The following is a 22487-nucleotide window of genomic DNA, read 5'->3' on the forward strand; positions in this document are numbered from 1 at the left end:
CTTTGACCTCCTGTTGCCCTTCTTATACCGACAAGGACCCCTTTTCAATTTTAACTCCAATTTGTTGCAAATGGCACAAGGAACACTCTGTCTCAGAGACGGTTCAAGGGTTCTTACTGAATGATTTCTCAGGCCCCTAGGCCATCCCTCTCTCTCGTCTAGAAAGAATCAAAACTCCCTACACCAGGCACCCCATCTCTCTATCTAATCTCCCTCAGAGACTTCCTAGACTTGCCCTACACTATCCAATGGTTAGTTGACTTCCAGGCACTCTGCCTGATTAGAGTCTCCTTTCTATCAGGCCAATTTCTTCTTTCCCCCTCTCTCTATGTTTCCCTATTACTACTGTCCTCCTTTCAACTCTCACAGCCACCTCTCCTTCTACTCCTTGTGTCTTCCTTCTCTCGCCCCTATGGTGTCATTCACTCCTTCTAAGCCTTTCCTCCATCCTTTGATGTTACTACTCGATCCACTACACTGATATGCCAATTAGTGCTTCCTCCTCGATACTACTACTCCATTCTCCACAATACGTCTCCCTCCTACACACTAATAAACACTCCTCCACACTACTACTACTACACCACACCTTCAACTCAGTCACCCTCCTTTCATTCACACAATCATTTTAACACTCATTCCCTACAATCCCTCTCCTGTTCACACTCACCAGTCTTTCACACAGACACTCACAATACTATACCACCTGCACTCACTAACCAATGCATTACCTGCTCTACAAATCGCCTCCACACTCCACTCTACCTTCCTTCCTTCTACTTGTCTCTTGATCTTCAACTTCCTCCTCCTTCTCCCCTTCCTCTGATCTCACCTGAATAAACCACCACTTCCTGCTTCTTGGGGTCTCTTTTAACCCCCTCCCTATCCTCTTATTGGCCCGCTCTCCCTGGCCAATCTGGCCTTGTCTTCCCCTTCCTGGAGGTGCTACATACAAAGCTTTCACAGGGTGATTTAAGCCCTGCCCCTTTATACACAAAGGGGACCACCACGAAACAGCAACAATGGTTTGTGTTGTACTGTGTCTAGGTTCCTGTTAGGAAAGTATGGCCCGGTCGACCCTAAGCTAAGTCCAGTCTTTCTTTGCTGAGGTTTGGCTTTATATCAAAACTAGTGTGGCCTCACGGTCTCATTGCTGTGTGGGCTGTGGATGGCATGCAGTACACAGCATTGGCAACAGCCACGTAGGAACTATGGATCCTCATTCTGTTGCTTCATTTCACCCGCACGTGTCTGTATGCCACTTTTGTAGGGCTCTTGACAGATGAGCCGGTCCTCCGACTCTCTTCCCGCTGGCTTTCTCTCCCTGGTGGGATTTTAATATGGGTTTGCATGGGGTAGTGATGGTGTTCTAGCATGTGTGTGCTCTTCAGACTTGCACTTGGGGAGGGAACAGAAAATAGGGCCCTCCCAAATTCAATCGTCCCTCTTTGTGGTAGGTCTGGCTTTAGATTCCTTACTGGTTAGTCTCCCATGCCAGGCTTAGAAGAGTTCCCATCCCCTCTTGACAGGTCAGGGCACTGACCTTGTTAATGTTAATGTTAAAGGACATTTGCACCGTGCACTATCACCACTGGAGTGGTCCCCTGGCGCTTTGGCGGACGTAAAAGTTAAGAGGGTAGGGTATAGCAGGAGAAGTGTAAGCAGAGAGTTTTAGCGGAAGGGTTAGTGGAGTTACCTCTTTGTTTCGGACATCTGTTTTGGGCGTCTCTGTCCTTTCTGTCTGCCGGAGCCTTCCTTCAGCAGTTCATTTGTCTGGTTCTGCCCGAGGCGGTGGCATGTCTCTTTGACTGTCTGGTGATCTGTGGGCAGAAAGGTGGCATCAGCCTCCCCTCCCAAGGGTTTCAGATCGGTAAAGTTGTGGGTTGCTCTTTGGTTGACAGTGGGGTCTGCCTGCCCTTGCCTCCCTAAGCTCCAGGGGTGTGGTCTCCTCCCTCCGAAACCTAAGAGTCCCCTGTTCTGTTGGGTGCTAGTTAATGACTAATGATTAGTGCTCCTTCGTTTTCAGATATGGTCCCTGTCCCGTGGGCTTTGCCTAGCAGTGGGTTTTGGCTCGGGTGTCGGGGGTTTTGGGAGAGAATGAATCCTGGGTTTCCTCCTTCACCCGCTACGTCTTGCTAAGTGCGCGTGTTTCTGGCGCATTCTATTTCCATTGGTGTCTGTTAGTTGATTCAGACCGTTCCTGAGGTGAAGAGCCAGGTTTTGAGTAGTTTCCTGAATTTTAGGTGATATTTTGTATTGCGTATTTCTTTCGGAAGTGTGTTCCATGTTTTTGGTGCCAGGTGGGAGAAAGAGGATCCCCCACGTTCTTTTTCTTGTGTATGGTTTTGGTTCCAGGCAGATGTCATTGCTTGATCTGAGCTTGACAGTGGATTGCTATGTTGTTATGCACATCGTTTTGAACGTGATTCATTGTTTGGTTGGCAGCCAGTGTAGCATTTTCAGCGCTGGGTGATGTGGTCCCTTTGTGATAGCTTAAGCAGGAGTCTGGGCGCTGCATTTTGGATCCATTGCAGTTTCTTCAGCGGGTGTTACGGCATTCCAAGGTAGAGGCTGTTTGCGTAGCCAATTCTTGACATGATGAGGGTGATGATTGTCAGTGTTTTATGAGTGAAGGACAGGAACGGTAGGATTCTTTTTATCGAGTGTAGGAGGATGAAGCATTTCTTGATTATTTTGTTTACTTGCAGTTCTAATGTTAGTGTATTGTCCAGTAGGATTCCAAGGTCACAAATTGTTAAAGAAATACATAATTACTGGTTTAGAAAGAAAAAGTGAATTTGCAAAATTCCCGGGACTTCATACTTTCCTGCTACACGGTTGTGTTTCAAAATTGAAACGGAGTACAAAATAATAAGCATCAATTAAACGCTTATTTTCTGATTCTGTTTTGCCTTTTTCGATATCTTTAATTCAACGACATGTGCATTCGACATTTTTCATCCATTATTTTGCCTAATTCCCTAAAGGGAAATCTGGCAAAGTCCACTAAGAATGACAGCTCTCCTGTCAGATTTCACTTATTAAAATGGATCCTGAAAAAAGTTTTAGCTATGAGGCTAAGTTCTCCAGTTCTCCATGATTGGGCACAAGATCATCAATCATTGAGTTTGACGCGCAAGAAAACATCAAACCTGTCTATTCAGGAAGAGTGAGTAAAGGCTGTATCCGGATGTACATCGTTATGGTAATTAGTGTCTGAGGAGACATCTTGAGGCTCTCATTCCTCTGGTGAAGGTGGGTGCTGATGGTGATGTGGCGGTCTAGGCCAATACGAGGCCTAGGCCAATACGCCATAGCAAACATTGGATCCAGTGCAGGAGGCCTGACAGGTCCATCAGATGAGGTGCTGGTGTTGGAAGCACTGATGGAAGTGGGGCCTGCACAGAAGAAAGCCAGAAAACACCTCTTCTTCTGAAAACACCCCTTCTGGGCCCTCATAGTCAGTGTCAATATTGTGCTCCAGGATGTACTCAGGAGTAAAATTGGAAGGCACAGGCAACATGGGCGTGACACAAGGCTGAAACGTGAACAGGGACTGTTTCAGCCTTTTGGGGGACCTGAGCGGTGCAGGGACAATGTGCGGGTGTGCTGATGAAAAGCGCATAGACGAGTGAATGGTCACAGACAACCTCTGCCAAGGATTTCAAAGCAGCAGTCATTGACGAAGTTGTGGAAGAGGTCATGAATGGGGTCGTCGATGGAGGAGGATTGGAAATTTTTGCAATTGGTGGTCACTGTCGAGGAAGATGCCGAAGGTTTAAGCTTTCTGGATGAAGGCGTCTTAGTCGCTAATAGGGTTGTAGATGCTTTAGCATTGGCATGGCTCGAGGACTTTCCCATTGTTCAGGACTTCATAGACAGAATTATCATTGAGGATTTCTCGACATGTGGACGGTTTGTGCAATAAAGCAGATTTTTCAGGCATGACTGGCTTATCTGGGCCTGGTAAATCACAGGTGGAATCGCCTTTCTTTGCACTTTTCCCACAGTAACCTTCCTCATTGAATCTCAACAGCTTGGAAAAGGGAGTTCGCTCTGGGGCCTGCTGGGACACAGTGAAGCACAGCTCCTCACAGAAGCAGAGTGAGACCACAGTGCCTTCATCAATCGAAGACACCAATCTCCTGTGTCTATCCTTGAAGGTCTTCTTAGAAAAAGACTGGCCAATGGAGCAGGAATCCAGAATATGGTCTGGGACAGGCAAAAAAGACACTCCTGGTGTCTGTCCTCAACATAAATGTTTTTAGGTTTACATGCAGAATCGTTCATAAAAAGGATCTTTGTGTCCTTTCAATTAGCCATGCAGAGGTGTAGAAGGAGCACTTCACTGGCCTCAGCCATAGAAGTTGAGTTGATGTCCCTCAAGGGGAGCACCAAATAAGTGCAGAAACTTCTAACCCCAGACTAGTAAAGCAATTATCTGTAGCTTTCCAATGATGGTAAAGCTAAAGCCGAGTGATGAAGAAAACATTGAATAAAGAGAGTACTTCAAACTCTAAATGTGCTGTAAAGAATCTGACGATGGCCTCCAGGGTTGGCACTAAGGAAGGCACTGCCAATCGATTAATCTGTAAATGACCCGAAACAACAATGGGAAAACATTAAAGTTAATGCAATTCTTGATTTTCTATGAAACTCCTCAATGTTAATGAGGATTCCAGGCATGATGACAAGGAATATTCGAATACCATGTGAATCTGTGAAACATCCACTGCTGGAGAAACCTAGGTGTATAAGATTTAGTTCATGACTATGGTCAGCTATTTGGGTAGAGGGAGAGAAAGAGTTGAAAGGGACAAACCTGTAACGTGGTGATGGACCATCTTTTTCTAATCTCCACAGGAAATTCATGGAACTGGTTCAACCCTCAGATTCCTTATACCAAAAGATGTCTTTATTTTTCTAAAGAGATATGAATGGTCACCTTGACCTAAGTTCAGATTGGTAGGACTCAATAAGGCCCAGTTGGGGTGCGACTTAATATGTTTATAAACAGTTGAGTATTCTCTTCTATACTCTTTTATGAGACATGGAGTCGGGTAATGGGTGCATATGTCAGTGAGAAGCACTAGGTATATGTTTGGGAGAGTATATTGAAATCTCACAATGCATACTCTCCAATAGATTATATATGGATCATTTAGATGGTGACATCCAGGATTATACCTCATATGTTTACAGCTACTGTGCACAGTACAACTGCACTAGCAGATAGTAAGATCTCTTCTTACTAAGAATAGCCCCGCTTTGGTAAAGTGAACTGCATTGCATTCAAAATGGTAGATTTGGGCTCCCTACAACACTAGCTTGCAGAGAAATGGTCATAATTTTAGATATGCTTTTATCGCTAATGTTGCTTACACAGTGTCCAGTGGAATTTTAAATACTACTGATGAATTCAAAATTTAGATGTTTTCTATTGGCGGGTACTTGATGAGATATAGATGTCATGAGAGATTAGAATAATGAAAGCAAGTAAACAAGTGATGCAAACGGTGATGTGAAATTTTTGAATGCTGAAACTCCTGATGGACCTGACGTTCTCTCCTGTTTCCTCTGTGTATTTTCTTTAACTGCAGATATTTGAAATAAATAGAGAGTGAAGAAAGACTGTTCTGTGAAGGCTTATTTAATAAGTGAGTGGTAAACCAATCAAGCCACTGTAGTTGTTATATTTGGATGTAAAATCCTTTAGCAGAAGTGTCATAATGTCCCCTGCCTAGTTCTTGCGACTGCCACAGGGGTGATTCAGTAGGTGGCTCAGGGGACTGTGTACCACCTTGAACCACTTGATGTGGATGACTGGCACAGTCTCTTCTGGTCACCCTTGGGTCCCATTGCCAAACAGTGGACAAACACATTGATTCAGTGTTGGATAGTAAGAATTTCCTTGACATATCCCAGGGCCCTTGTGATATGTCCCAGGACAACCACAGCAGCCTTGATCCTCTCCAGCTGATAGGGTTTGAAGCTCACTCTATGCAGACCCATAACGAGAGGCAAGAAAAATCAAAGCCTTGCTGAAATCAGGGTCAGTTTCAACCGTATAGTGTTAGCAGCTCTATGCCTGATACTGGTGTAGTTGCACCAAGACTATTTCCACCCTGAAGATCACACGTGGAGGGAATGGGAGACCTGGGTCCTAAATAGCCGTATTAGAAAGTGATAGCAGAGGTCAAGTACATTCCAAAATTGAGTACATGGCAGATGTCGACTTGATCTGGCCTCCTCAGGCCCAAGAGGGGCCGATTATACTGATAAACATACCCAATTCTGACAATTCCCTAATTACAAGGCACAGCTGCATGCCCTCATCCAAAACCCAACCCAGAACGAGGACGGATAACACTATAAAAGGAATCCAGTTAGCCATGGTGCGTTGAAGGGTGGGAGGCTCGAGTTTAGCAGTGGCTGGAGACAGGAGAGGGATGGAGAAAGCAGAGACTGACTGGATAGAGGAGGGTGGAGAAGTGGCAGCTGTACAAAGCAGGAGGTGGTGGTGAGAGCTAAGAGAGTGAAAGAGGAGGTGGCAAGATCAAGGCTGCAGGGGTAGGTGGTAACATAAGGAGGAGAGGGTGCTAGTCAGGAGGTGGTAAGACTAAGGGTACAGGAGGAACTGGTAACATCAGGAGGGGAAGATGGTAGTCAGGAGGAGGTGGTAAGACTAAGTGCAGGAGAAGGAGGCATCATTAGGAGGAGAGGGTTGTTGTCAAAAGGAGGTAAAACAGATGAGTCAGAAGGAAGTGATATCACCAGGGGGCCAGAAGAAGCGCAGATGAGGTGAAAACATCAGGTGATGAAAGTGATACAGAAGTGGTGGAGAAGGAGAAGGTGGTAGTTGGGAGGTGAAGACATCAGGTGTTGGAGGCGGCATAGGCCCAGTGGTGATATTGAGGGAGGAGAAGGATGCAATAACATCAAGGAGAGCCTGTGGTCCAGCAGAGTAAGTGGTGATAACATCAGATGGTGAGAGTGAGGAGATTGCAGACAACAGTCGCATACACAGAAAGGATAGGAAGACATGGTGGGCCTGGTCGGCCCTAGACAGGAACAGAGGATGGGAGGAGGAATGAGAGTGGGCCAGGGAGGTTTTGTTAAGATTAGAGAGGTAAGGGGAGAAGCAGTATTATGGCTCGCAGGTAAGACAGAGCCTAAGAGACACCTCTTCAGCACTCCCTGCCAGCTACTCCCACTGACCCATCTGCTGGCAAGACTAAATGCCAGAGTAGGTCTTGGAGTAAAGGACTCTAGAAAGTCTACAACTAGATAGTTGTCAGAAGATGGATTTGGCAGCTAAATCCTGCAACCTGCAGAGGTACCCCTTTTAAACTGTGAGGATTGGCAAGGAAATTTAAGAGGCTGGGATGGCCTGTGAACCTGGGTTGGCCTGGAATATAGGGTGGGGGGACTTCCAGAGGTGGAGTGGCCTGGTTACGCCCAACGAGTAGAAGCATCCTGACTTTGATTTTGATCGCAAATCTCATTTACATTTTAAGTGACCCCTTTTTGCAATTATTCTCTGAAATCAAGGGGTTGAAGTCAACCTATGTTCTTGACATACTTTTTGGTCGCAGGCAGGCCTTCGAAAACAAGTTACAGTTTAACAAATCTAAACTGGGACCACAGCCATTTACATGCTCTTTGGATCAATAGGCGCTAGAGCATGCCCTGCTTGGAAATTTAAACTAAGATGGAACTGGTGGATGTGACTAAATGTATTCACATTTACCTTTAATGCGACCCGTCATGTAGAGGAAGCCTTCTGAGTCCAGCGTTCCCAAGTCCCCAGAATGCAGCCATCCCTCTTCATCAAACACCTCTTTGGTTTTGTCTTCCATATTCAAATATCCCATGAAAACCGTCCTTCCCCAGAAGCAGAACTCTCCATTTCCATCTTCGTCCTCATTGGCCAATTTCACTTTACAGCCTGGAACCGGTTTTCCCACACTGCAACCAAAGTCAGGAAACACAGTGACGTGAAAAGGTGGAATACGTCAAATTTGAACCAATGAACACAGTCCTTAGCTTTTTTTACTAAGTGCCAAGCAGAAATTACTCTTTCATTATCTACAGGCTCATGAACATAGCAAACTATAATCACCCGTGAGCTAAAAATAATGGAATAATAATTAAAAAAGAAAAATGATGAATAATAAAAAGCAGGAGTAGGTCTGCTGAAAAGATTTAGTCTACATTTGTTTAGCGCTAGGCAACCTATCAGATTAGGAGGTTTGTAGTCTTTACCAAGCTCATTGGCACTAGATGCATCAAAGATGGTGGCCAGATTCTGTGGTCAGAAAAGCTAAACTGCTTTTTTCGGGAGGATAGCTCAGGGGCACCGTGCTCGCCTTAGACGCAAGAAGACACTGAGCAACACTTGTGTACGAGCGCGATACAAATAAAATGTCATATCATATCAACACAGGTTCAATCCCCGGGTCCGCGCTTAGAAACCTCTGGGTATTAAGCGCGTTATGAAAATAACCTATGATATCATATAATTTGCTGTCCAATGATACTGGAATCAAAACCGGTGCTACAGAGCTCTCTTATGACAAGACAGCACATTAGCATGCAATCTGGTTTGGCATGTGCTGCAGCAGAGTGGGTGGGGAGGATTGGTGGTTGAGTGTGGGGTGTATTAAAAAAGAATTTAGCTTTCCAGTGCCATACAACTCTACCAGAGGATGGCTATGCTTTCAGTGACTGCATTGGTAAATCTTGGAAAATGTGAATTGAACTATCCTAGTTCTGTGCCCTGACGGTGGCTAGGTATCTGCTCAGGAGTATTGAAAACAGGTTAAGTACCAGGCTCATACCATAGATAGACCATACCCAACCATCTCTTGCACCTTCGGAAGCATAAACGCCTGCCTTATATTTAAAGCATAGATGCATGGTTGAGTAGGGTGGAAAGTAGAGGCGGGTGGAGGTAGAGTTGTAAAGGAAGATAGAAAATCCTGCAAGATAGGCCAAATAACCCTTTCTATTGAAGTGTCAATGCATCTGCATATACAGAAATTAACCTTCCCATCTAGATAACTCGCCATTGAATGATATGCTCCAACTGAAAGATTTCCAAACAAGGCCTTTCCTGGGAATAGTAATTTTCTAAATCCCATTAAACGAGCCATATGCCAAAACATAAAGCTTATTTAACCAAGGTGTACTGACATAATAAATAATATATGTCAAATGGTTCTTTTTTTCTACTGTGACAAGAGCTGTGAGCTACTTGGAGGCGGTACAGGGTGGGAACTGCAGGACCCCTCCTAATCCTTGCCTCCTCCCAGATACTGGTGACTTATGTCTCGAGTAGGAAAGAGCAATCCACAATCCACACATACAGCTTGAAATCATGGTTAAAATATCACCAAATGTAGAGGGGGGCCTTCTGGTGTAGAAGATTCCACAATCATGTCTAGATCGAAAAGGAGTACTTTGAAACTTCAACAACCCTCCACTTTCGGGGAATTGGGTTTTCTTCTGGGTAGGAGATTCCAGAACTGGCGAATGCCCTGCTCAGTTTTTTTTTAGGATAGGTTGAAGGATGGCCTACTGGATGTGGTGCAGCTCAGGGGGAAATGATTCTATGCAAACAGTGCATTGGAACATGTCCAACATAATGTCTGTGCCAATGTTCCCAATCTAATGGGTCATAGGTCCCAAGTTCTTTCCCATGCCAAGGTCCAAAGTCCATAACTAGTCTTGAAACAATGCAAACGTTCCCAGCTGGGCATATTCAGCTACACAATCACAGTGCCAGGGATGTGGTTGCCCAGTCCGCTACTTTCACAAGGTTTTACTTCCCTTCATGGCTGGGATCTTTATCCAGGGAGTTATCTTTGTCTTGGCTTGGATCCTCGAGGTGTCGTGGTCTGATGAAGCGTCTTTGTACTGAAAGGAATCAGTGACACAGTCACAAAGCTTAAAGGCCAATACCTAGACAATCACCCCCCTTGCCTTGGGGATATTTTGCAGATCAGCATGTGTACGTATGTTCCCCTTACGTGGGTACTTCCAGGTAGAATTTCTAGGATTCTACTTAGGACTGAATTAGGAAGGCTTAGGTCAGTTGGTCTGCATGCCTCGTTATTTGTATTCCTTCCAGGGTTTCCACTGTAGCTCCCAGCTAGCGTTCAAACACCCTTCCTTAAAGGGTGTTTATGGGGAGGTTCTCCACAAGCTCCTGAGCCAAGGCTAACAGGTGTCACCAGCTCGCCTGTTGTATGATCCTGGCTTTCCTCAAGCTACTGCTTAATTGGCACAGCTACTAACTGTTCACTAGTGTTTCCTGGCTGGCCTCTTTGGCATGGTGAAAGGGTTCCATGTGTTAAAATCGCTGCAAAAATGGCCGTGAACACAAAATATCGTGGCAAAAATGCTGTGGTTTTGACGCTGCAATCCATGTAAAGGATAACCCTCAGACTCATTATAACATTTAAGGGGAGCCCGCTCCCCTCAAATGGTGTAATGGAGTACACCTTTAACGGGTCAAACCACTGCATTTTTGCTGCGATTTTTTTTACAGGTGATATTTTTGCCGCGATTTTATCACTGCATACCGGTGAAAGTACTGCTCTATATGCTTATCGCTCTGGTCACAATTGTCCTGTACAAAGGTTGTCCTATATCTCATACAATCATCGAGGCTCACTTTAATATTCTGGGTGATGGATTCAATGTGGGTCTTGATTTATGAATCTGCTTTCTTATATGTGTGATTGTTCCTGGCGTAATAAGCCCCCTTTCTCCCCATTGTACTGGCCAGTATTGGTGATTCTCTGCCACAGTGGTACATAGTTATCCAGTAATGATCAACCCTTAACGGAAGTCCCCAATTTGCTCGCCTTACAAACTGGCCGAACCCCACATTGCCACTTTGTTTAACCTCTTTTTTACAGCAGGTTCTCACTCTGCAGTATGCAGTAAAAAAAAGTCAGGAAATCATTGCAGTAAAATGGGATTCGATCAATTAAATTTGATGAAATCTATTAGTGCCCGCTTGTCTCTATGGAACTAAATAATAAGTAACTTGTCTGCCATGGTGGAGTAAGACGGCAAATCAATGGTAGGCCATGGATCCGACTTTCTTCTTTCTTGACAATTAGTTGGTTCCATATCAATGGAACCACACAGAGCATGAATGTTCACAGCTTGGACATTTGTTATCTGTTTTGAAATTATCATGGAGCTGCAATGTGGCGTGTGGTCCGCCAGGCTCCTGCTTCTCAACATTGACCTATGAATGGGGTGCTGAGGACGCCATATACCCTGCTCTCAAAATAGTACATTTAAAATCCCTATTTTGGGGTCTTGCCGTTGGGGTTCCCTCCTAGGGTGACTGGTGGCAGTTCTTGGCATCATGTACAGGAGATTCTAAGGTGGCAATGTGATGAGTCCCTGCCTCCCATATGTGGAACGGTGGGCTCAGCCAAAAGATATTCTCCACGTCGTCTTTGTGTCTAGCATCACCGTGATTGTAGTGGCAACCGACACCGTAACTGACCCCACCATCCATTGGTGATGTCAGGCAGATGACTTGGACAAAATGTGGAGTTATAAAATCACAAACACATGAAAAAGAAGGGCGACACTTGCGGACCCACTTCGGCATTATGGTCCTAAGTAATCACGTTTGCCAAATAGAGAGATGTTTATGAGCACCCATTGAGGAGCAAGCCCCAAGCCCTGCTCATGCTCATTCTGAGGGGAATGAGGAAGTTGGCAGAGTCAGAAATTATCCCTGGGACAGTCTCTCAAAGGATGGGTCAGAGGCCTTCAGGGAGAATTTTCAGAGAGGGAGTGGCTGCCACACTGAGTGCAAGATAGCAGAAATACACCTTTTAACCTTGGGAAGTGGTGAGGAAATTCTTTACATTTTACTTGGGAAACTGACACCATTCACACAGTTACTTGGCCTGGCCTTAGCCCCATAGACCTATATAAGCAGGACACAGCAGATCAGTGGTGTGGGGGTTCAGAGTGCAGAATTCCAAGGGCAGAGTAGAGCATGACAGGAGCAACGAGGAGATGGGGAGGAGAGATAGGGAGGCATGAAGGAGGTAGAGAGGAGTGAAGGAGGTAGAACAGAGAGCAAGGGGAGCAGGGGAGGTGATGAGGAGAAGGGACAAGAAAAAAGATGAAGACAAGAAAACCAGAGAGGAAATGAGAGGAGATGGAGTGAGAAAAGAGAGGAGGAAAGGAGGAGGAGAGGTGAAAAGAATGAGAAGATGGGGGAGAGAGAGAGTGAGAGATAGAGAGAGCGAGAGCGAGAGCGAGAGTGAGAGAGAGAGAGAGAGAGAGAGAGAGAGAGAGATGAGGCCCTGGAAGGAAAGAAAAGTTTAAGAAAGTTTTTTCTCAACATTGCTGAAAGGAATTTTCCAGAAGTGGTGAAGGAAATGCCAGAATAAGGGCTTGAAACAGAAATCAAAGTACGGTGATGCAGTCCCTGCCTTAGTCTGCAGACATTGCATTAGGTGGCCAGTGTTGTTGGGAACCTTCTACTTCTAGTGGATGATGGACGCGAGGGTGAAATTTGGAGGATCCTCTGGTCATCCCAATTTAGCTCCCATCACTGGAAAGGGGATAATCACACATCAGCCAAATATACTACTGGCCCTTTAAGGGCATGCCCAAATGACCTACAAACTTTCACAGGGAACTGCACACCCTCCCAAAGCCAGTCTCAGCGAAATACAACCTTTGACCTTCTCAGAAATGTTGATTAACCCTGGAGGAACACTTGTAATACTCGCTACGGGCCCTGCAGCAGTCAGTAGATTCTGGTGCACTTGCGCAGTTTGACACAAACAAGGAATTCAAGATGTCTTGCTTTTAAAGCCAAGTCTTTGCATTGATCACATGCTATGATACATGCTCCACCAGAGGGATTGACGCACAGGTAAAATAACCAATCACAAACCAGCTCTAACAATAATACACAGTTGCATGCCCTTAAACTCTAAACGACCTAAGGGGAGGAATATAGAAGGGACACCGCAAAAAAGGTGAGTGTGGGTGTATGGAGAAGGAAGGAGTGGCAGGATTTGGGATCAGGTTGGTGATTCAGGAAGGAGGTTGAAGAAAGAGTTTAGAGAAAAACAGGGAAGTGCGAAGGAGCATGGAAACAAGAGGGAGAGACGTTACTAGGATGTTGAAGTAATCAGGGGGTAGGTGGAACTAATCAGGAGGTTGGCAGAAGTCATCAGGAGTGTCGTGGAAAAATGTAGGTTGAAATTAGGAGTCATGAGTATGTAAAGATGTAATGTTTAAGAGAAAGCCACTGAGAGTAGGAACAATAAATTGTGAACTTACTGTACTACCCCCAGACTAGGATGTATAATCGTGTACATGCCTGGTTAAGTTAGAGGTCTGCATCTTGAAGATATGTATGCTTGCTTGTAAGATGAACTTCTGTTCTGGCATGCAGAAATTAGAATATGTCAATTCGCTTATGAGCCATTGCACTAAGCATTGTTCATGCAACCTTGCCCACCCTGCTTAATTTACAGTCCCGCACAGGATGGCTCTACTTCAAACAAAGACCTGACAAAGGCTTCACTTCAATTACAAATGCACCCAGCTACACTGATACCATTTAGAAGGGTTAGTGTCGCAGAAGCTCTACATTGATTGCTTGTGTATGAAGATGATTGGGGATCCAAGGGACCTCCCTAAATAAAGGTATACTTTCTAAAATGCTTTGCCACAAACATAGACTCCAATGTATTAGGAAACCAAACCTCTAAACTTTGAGATGCAGAAGGTGGGAGCACACAGGGACGGCATGTTTGTCTGGAGCTGTCGTTTTATGTGCACTGTGCCTTCACCTCACATGCTACTATTAAGGTTTAACTGGAATAACTTTGCCTAAACCTTGAAGTCGAGCCTGAGTTTTTCCTTGTCTGGAGGTGGTAGGTGGAAATCATCAGGAGATGGTGGAGTTATGTTCAGGAGGCTAGCAATGTGTTAGCTAGCAAGAGCAGGAAGGTATGAGGGGGAATCCATAGTTCATTGTGGGAGTAGGGCTTGTATGCATATCAGAAGGGGTTAATCCCATGGTGAGAGGAGGAATGTGCATGTGGCGTGGCATCAAGGGGGAGCAGGACTAGAGGTGGAGTAGAAGATGGTGGGGGAAGTGATCAGGACACCAAATGTAGGAGGTGATGGGACCCTCTTAAACCTGTCCATGGGAACTGGGGAAGAGAAACCCAGTCAACTCTAAGAAAGGCTTCAGCTATATGTACAGCTCATGGCAAAGACACATGTGACAAGGTTAGGAAACTGACCCTGTCAAGAGGGGATGGGGATCCCTCTCAATCTGGGGCATGAGGCCTAGCAGGGTGTTTGCCACAGCCAGTCCTGCCCTAAAGACCGACTCTGGGAGTTGGAAAGGCACCCGTCTCTGTGTCTTGTACTCGTGCCTGGCTAAATGTGAGAAGTAACACATTATTTTTCCCATATTTCCTGTCCACAATGATGTCCAGTATTTCCCTCTTTGTCCCATCGGACTTCAATAACCAGAAGTCCTGGAGGTGTGGGAAAGAGAGTAAATCAGCTATGAGAGAGAGCCAGCAGTGAATCCGGAGTGATCCGCACTGCAAGCTCGAAATCAAGGAGACCCATGATACGCGCTTGAGAACTCGAAGAGGGAATGTGGTTGTTGCGTGCTGCCATTGCAAAATGCAGTTGGATCCACATTCAAGATCTATTGAATTACAACTTTAAAAGAGACTGTATCTCACCCGTGCTGCCATTTCAGAACTCCGGCTGACCAATCCGCACTTAGAAATCACACATCAACATACTCTGAAATTAACTGTGCTTGTAACGGGCAGTCATGGGAAAACTCAGGTTGATCTGTGATTGCGGAGGGGGTAGGGCTTCCGAGGCCTCTTAAAGCCTCACACATGTACAAAACAACTGTGGACGAAGCACACAGTATTTATTGGCCCTGAGATCTAGTTGGGCTTAAGAACCAATGGGAGAGGATGGAGGTGCATATCAGGGATAGGTAAGGGGGGTTCTGGGAGTTTCTCTCTACCGGCCTATATCCCAGGTTTGATTCTCAACTAGAGTCTCTAGCTCACAGAAGAGAAATGTCCTCTATATATCAGTCTTTGTCCTGCCCAAGGGCAGTCCAGCACCAAAATGCCAGACAATTCCCTTTTGAACAAGAGTACCAACAGTAACCCCAGACACGTGTCCAGACAGTGAGCAGGGTTTCATGTCTGGAATACCCTAGTAAGGGAATCAGTGCAAAGCGGGTTGTTTGGGTGAGATCAAGGGAGGAGAAGGTGGACTGAGATACCACATGGAGGAAGAACAGTGCAGCAGAGCATTATTGAGAGCGTTTGCAAGGTGAGGTATTGGTTGGTGAGAGAAAGCAGTACTTGGGTGTGAGAGTGCATGTAAGGAGAGGGAGTGAGACTAAAGGAGAGTGTAGGGGAGTGAGTGATAGTGATTGGGAAAGGTGACTGGGAGACTGAATGGGGGGTGGCCGTGGGAGAAAGGGAGAAAGGGAGGGTGGAATGTAGTGCAGTTGGAGGCGAGTATAGTGGAGAGTAGTGGGAGAAGTGTGTAGTGTAGAGTAGTGGAAGGAGGGTGTAGTAGAGACAGAAGGAGGAAAGAGTAGTGCAGAGTAAGGTGGGGAGAGTAGTAGAGCAAAAAAGGAGAGAGTAGTAGATAGAAGTGGGAGGAGATTGATTAGTAGTGAATACAGTAGAGGGTAGAAAGACAGAACATCAGAGGGATAGGAGAGGGAGAGAAGGGAGAGAAAGTCAAGATGTTGGGAGGAAGAGTGGGAAGGAGAGTAGGACAGGGAGACAGGTAGACAGAGAGACGATCAGAGCAACCAATATGAGGGCATGAGAGGAAAGGACGAGTGAAGCCTGGGACCAATAGGAAGGGACCTATTCCAATTGTAAAGTTCATTGTTATTTTGTGGGACCCTAGGATAGGATCTACCTAGAAATTCCCAGAGGCAGACAGCCAGATAAGGCATTTGCCTTTTGCCATCATGGCCAGTCAGTCAGCTCCTACATAGTTGGGGTTACCGATCTCTACTGACCATGTTGGGTTATAGGGATGACTGGGCTAGGGAGGGAACAGTCCAAGGGAGATGCTAGAGAGAGGGATGGCAATCAGTAAAGCCTTTAAATAAAAACCCTTGAACTGTCGGCAAGAACTGGTGTGTTCTTGAGGCCATCTGTGATGCACAGTGGCAACTACAAGAGCTACAAGGGGGACCGGTGGTGGCCGTATCCTAGCTTCAAAAGGACAGAAAAAAGAAACAGGTTGTTAAAAAGAAAGGAGCCAGATTTAAAGACAATAACGTTGAAGAAGAGAGAAAACAATGCTTTCATTGTGACAGCCTACAACATTTTGCTAATAGTGATAAATGTCCAGGAGTCAACGCCTTGTGTAAAAAATGCAGTAAGAGAGGTCATTTACCAATTGCTACAGAATCAAGAAAGAGAATGTAGAATGTGTAGATGAATTGTGTGATGATCTTGAAGAGTGCACATATGTCATGGATGAAGATTTAGTAAACCGTGTTGGGGATGAAGATGCAGATGTTGAGAAACTGATAGTTACCATCAAAATAGAAGGTATAGATTTTGCGATGGTCATAGATTCAGGTGCCAAGTACACTTTAATGCCAAAGAACTTTTGAGGCCAGCTTGCATAAGTACCGTAAGCTTAATAAAGTGGATATGAGAGCAGTGGTTTATGGTGGGAAGCGCATTGACCTACTAGTCTGGTTCTATAATGCAATTTAAAGAAAGATCTGCCAAGGGGAAGGTGTACGTTTCAGCTAAAGGAAGCTTTCTGCTACTGAGTTGGTCTCATCAGAAGAGATTCAATATAAGATTCTGGGCTTTGATCAAGAGCAAGGACCTACAAACTAAAAACCAGCTCATACACTTTGTGCCTGAAACAGAATGGATAAGCTACTTCACCAACCTCTTTGCTCCTTTGACATCGAAGTCAAAGACACCGAAATGCTTGGCTGAAACCAAATGGGTAGACCTAACGGATGCAGACACCATCAAAGCAACAATCACGAGACTTAAATCATTGAGAGCCCCAGGCCCGAACGGCCTAATAAACGTCGACCTGAAACAGCACCCGGCAGAATGGTCCATTTTCATAAGTAAAATCTTTGACCAATGCAGAACGACAAAGCAGATCTTGGCATCCTGGACCCAAGCTGTGGTGGCCCCATTTTAAAAAAAGGCAAGAGAGACGACCCGGTGAACTATCGCCCAATCGCTCTGCTGGACATAATCGGTAAAATCTTTCCCACTTTACTACTGGCAAGATTTCAAAAGTGGGCCAGAACATCACCCTGTTCAGACCCACTTCAAACTGGCTTCCTGAAAAACGCCAGCACCAGTGATATTGAACATAACAAAAAGTAACATCAGGACAGGTGCCTCGAGAGTATTCCTAGCCTTTGACGACCTGTCACAAGCTTTTGACAAAATAAACCGTCAAAAACTATGGAATAAGCTGATCGCCTGTAAGTGTCCAGCCCGAAATTCTTGACCCAGTGATCGCATTCCATACCAACACCAAACTGCGGGTGCGGCTGAGCCAGCATGGACTACTATCAGAAGAGATTAAATCGGAACGAGGAATTAAACAAGGCTGCCCGATGGCCCCGGGCCCTCTTTATTGCCTTCCTGGGGGACTTCAAAGATACTGAAGAGACCGTGAGATCTTTACCCCCGAAAATTGGCCAATGTCCAACATCTCGAATTCTCTATGTGGACGATTTGATCCTACTAGATCAAACCCAAATTGGACTCCAGCACCAGTTATCCAACCTGGCTAAATACACAAAAGAGAACAACCTGGAAATTAACATATCCAAGACGAAAATCCTGATCCTAGACAAAAAACCAAAAAGGCCAATGGAAAAATGCCCCTGGTCACTCAACAGGACAAAAATAGAAGTTGTTCCCCGCTTCAAATACCTGGGAATAATGGTGGACGCTACGAGAAACGAAAAGACGATGCAGCAGGCACTGTGGAACAAAACAAAAACTTTGACAACCCAAACCAGACTGGTAGACAAAAAATATGAAAAATTCTCTTTAACACCGGCAATTCATTTCTACAAATCCAAAGTTGTGCCCTCTCTGACTTACGGAATGGACGCAACCCTGAGCATCCCAGCCACTCTTTGGCCGAAGCTTAAGGGACACGTGGAAATCAGTCCTGGGACTCCCCAAGTCAACCTCAATGGCAGCCATCAGGCGTGAACTTGGCCTCCTCTCTCTGGCAGCGTCAGTCGAGCAAAGTCAAATGCAACTCCTTAGAAAAATCCTAACTCCAGACAGCCTGCCAATATACAAGATCATCTGCCTCGAACTTGTAAACGGTTGTTGTAAAGCACTAAATCTCTGGGAACAAAACTTGAACAGCAAACTGAAAGAGTTGGCCTGCACACAAGAAAACCTGATCAGTAACCCTGAAAGAGTCAAAACAAAAATGGCGTTCCAAGACTGGATCACAACGTGTGAAGAGGCTGCAGCAAACAGATTATTGACTGACCTACCTTCAGCCATGAACAAACTAAAAGTTCCACTGGCCTACTGCTCAAAAGTTCTGGACAAACGCTTGCAGAAAACGTTCATGAGAATACGCCTGAACCTATTACCAACACAAGAAATCTGTGCCATCCAAGCAATCACATCCTCAGATAAATGCAGACTGTGTGACGATGAGTTAGAACAGGAATCGGTAAGGCACCTACTAATGAAATGCCAAAAAACAAGACATCTCTGCGCAGCCTTTTTATCGCCGCTCCTCGGAGAAGCAACTATCAGGGAAGAGGAAACTTGGTGGTGTCACCTAATAGCAGGAGAGAAAACCAGATGGACCATAGCGACCGTAAAAATCTTAGAAGCAGCAATGAAAATGACAACAGCCTCACCAACGACCAACCTGAGGGCTCTAACCCATTCCACTAAACAAGGAAGTCCACTGAATAGGGAGGCCACACTGGAAACCATTTCCCTCTAGCTAATCCTGCACACGCCAAAATAAGCCTCATTAGAGTCACTGCACTAAAGTTTGCGACTTCTCTGTTCTCCTTTTAAGTTTACTTTTATTTTACCCACCAACGAAGAACCTTGTAAAAATCTCAATAGATTATACACAAGTAAATAAAAATAAAATAAAAAAAATAAAATAAAATAAGATCAGATCCCAATGCTGATGAGACGACATATGCAGTGAGCGGTTTGAATGTGAGTCTTTTGAGTGACACTGGAATGTATGATGTTTTTAGAAAATAATTAGGTTGTTTTAAGGGTTACATTTACAAAATAATAATGAAGTATGATTCTGTCCCCGTGGTGCAGAAAGCAAGATCTGTTCCCGTAAACCTCAGGAATGCTGTAAAGAAAGAGCTCAAAGAAATGCAAAGGAATGGAGTGATAGAAAGAACAGACTCTTCTGAATGGGTTTCTCCTTTGGTGATTGTTCACAAATCAAATGAGAAGCTAAAACCTCTGTATTGATTTGCGGTCAGTTAATCGTTGTGTCATACAAGATAGACATCCATTGTCAAATATTACAGAAATGTTCGGCACCATAAAGGGTGCCAAAATTATGAGCACATTAGACTTAAGGTCTGCATATCATCAAGTAGTGTTACATCCAGACTTCAGAAACATCACTGCATTTATTACACCAGAGGGTTTATTTCAATGTAAATTAATGTCCTTTGGTCTAGTGTCTGCTGCTGCAGTTTTTCAATGGGTAATGTACCAGTTATTCCATGCTGTTGAAGGAGTATTATGTTTTATCATGATGTACTACCATACGCAGAAACTGTTTAAGAGCATAATAGGAGGTTGAATAAAGTGTTAGATATTTTTCTGGAATATGGGTTAACGCTAAGGAAAATTGTAAGTTTCACAGAACAGTGATTCAGTATCTAGGAAATTAGATTTCAGAGAAGGGTATCAGACAAAAAGTGGAGCTTGTAAATGGTGGTTTGAATGTTCCCAGTCCTTGTGATCAAGTGTAGGTAGTTTTGTTTCTAGGAATGGCTGAGTACTATTCCAAGTTCATCCCAGGTTTAGCTTCAACGTCAGTGGACATGAGGAAACGGTGTACGATTTCAGTGGGGCAGTATGAGTAAAGCAGAATTTTCGCAATATCAAAGTTGCTTTGAATAAGGCCTGACTTTAAATAGTTATGATTTAAGTAAGAGGAGTGTGCCAACCACTGACGCTAGCAATGATGGATTGGGTGCTGTTTTATCTCAAATGAGTAATGGGAAAGAATGCACCATTACCTTTGCCTCTAGAGTATTGAAAGAAGCAGAAAGGAATTACTCAACTATCGAGAAAGAGTTATTAGCTGTAAAATGGGCAATAGATACATTCCGTCCGTTTTTGTGGGGTGTGAAGTTTATCATTCAGTCAGATCATAAACCTTATCATAAACCTTTAAAGGAGATTTTAACTACTGAAGGATTAGACAAAGTATTCTCCAGGAGTAGATAATGGGTTGCCAGTCTTCAGGATTATATATGGGATGTTGAATATGTGCCAGGAGTGAAGAATAAGGCATCAGATTGTTTGTCTAGATTGGCACACGTGATTGAAGAACAGGAGGTGGATGATGATGACAAGGAAAATCAAGTGTTGGAAATAGAGATGAATCAAGATGTGGTATCAGAAGAAGAATGGCAGGTGGTCATGCTATAGGATAATGTATTGAGAGACACCAAATAACGCATTGAATGTGGGGTGAAGAGTCATCAAATAAGGAGAGGATCAATTCCTGATGCAGTGAGGCTGGTGTTTGATGAGTTACATTGTAAATGTTGCATGCTTATGAGAGGAGACAAGTTGAAGGGTAAGATAAAATGTTTGGGCCAGGGCCCATGAGGGTCATCACGGTATGTCAAAAACTAAACAATTATTATGGCAAGATTTCAGGTGGCCAGGAATCGATTTATGAAGAATCCGGCAAAGGGTACGTCACTAGATTGGAACTTATGACGTTCATGTCTATTCCTGAGATTCTGTCAGGACGTGTAGGATTAGACATTGTAGGACCAGTACGGTGTCGAGAAACTTAAAGCATTGCATTGTTTTGGTTGACATGTTATCCCATTGGGTTGAAACTTCATGGTGGGTATAAAATATCTGTACAAGAGACATAATCAAGTTTTTGGATGAGATTTTCAAAAGAGAAGGATATCTGTCAGTTATGATTACAGATAATGGTGTGTAATTGGTTTTGGAGGAGATGGAAAAGTTCTTAAAAGGAAATGGTATACAGCATAGAACAAGTTCAGTTTATCATCCAGAAACAAATGGAATAGTTGAGAGATTTCTCAAAGACATTATCAGAGGTACCATTACTGAAGTCAAGGACTGAGAAAGGCTGCTGATGATGTTGTGGTAGCATATAGATTTACACCTCATTCTACAACTGGAATGTCTCCATTTGAGGTGCTCAGAGTAAGGAAGTCCAACACTAGATTGTGTCCTCCCTGGTTTGGTAGGGTGGGTGTGAGCATTATTCATTTCCAAATGGTTAGAGATAACATCAGTAGGATACAAAGCAAAATAAGGGATGTTTTGATATCGGAAAGTCACAAAAGGAAGGATGTTTGACGTAGGAGATATAGACGTAACAAACTTCCTCAAGGGAGGAAGGAAAGGGTTTTGAATTGGTCATAACCAGTTAAAGTAGCAAAACGAAAACATGAGGCTGTAAAAACCTCAGATGGTAAGGTTTGGAACAGCGATAGAGTTTGCCACCACACTCTGACCAATTGTTATGCTGAAGAGAAGTTGAGGCCAAATAGAGGGCCAAGCAATAAAGATAACTGTGGACTCTTGAAGAGAGAATTTCACGGACTTTCATACCTGAGGGAGTATGTAGACTAATTATTTAACAGATTGTTTCAAATGTGATTATGTTGAATCTTGTAAGACCTTCCACATGAAATAACTGTTCAAATGCTATTTTCAAATGTTTGTTGCAAATTAAGGAAAATGCTCAAGTTTTATTCTTTTGATTTGTTCTTTTTCGGTTCAGATTTTGCATTTTTTAATTAAAATTGTAAATAAAGGAGATGTGTAGTATTCTTCATACTGAAGAATAAGAATGTAGAACACTGAATGTGGAATTATATGAATGTGTATCTTCCATTAGAATGTGCATCTTTGGATATTAACAGAAGGAAAACTGACTGTGGAGAAGCCATTTGGGCGTACATTAGCTCTTAATAAAAGAAGAAGAAATTACTTACCTTGTATGCTGCATCCTTTAAATAACCATACACCTGGCTTTGTCTTGTGTGCTGATCCATGTCCGTGATATGACAAGCATCAATTTGGTCTGACTTGCGAAAGAACTTTGCATTATCACTAAGGGGTTGGACACTTAAAGCGCCCTGTGGTCTAATCATCTTCAAGTATACTTAG

General features: G+C 44.1%; 1 protein-coding gene across 3 annotated transcripts in view; it reads right to left on the bottom strand.

Moving 5' to 3' along the window:
* The window catches only part of ACSBG1 (acyl-CoA synthetase bubblegum family member 1), a 1203629-nt gene that overhangs the window by 160478 nt on the left and 1020664 nt on the right, over positions 1–22487 (bottom strand). For all 3 annotated transcript variants that reach the window (XM_069624414.1, XM_069624415.1, XM_069624413.1), the window contains one exon: positions 7751–7968. In XM_069624414.1, coding sequence (XP_069480515.1) covers positions 7751–7968 — 218 coding nt within the window. The remainder of the gene's footprint in view (positions 1–7750; positions 7969–22487) is intronic.

This window comes from Ambystoma mexicanum, chromosome 11 (assembly GCF_040938575.1).
Source record: "Ambystoma mexicanum isolate Mex_15411 chromosome 11, UKY_AmexF1_1, whole genome shotgun sequence".
In the NCBI taxonomy this organism is placed as follows: Eukaryota; Metazoa; Chordata; class Amphibia; order Caudata; family Ambystomatidae; genus Ambystoma; species Ambystoma mexicanum.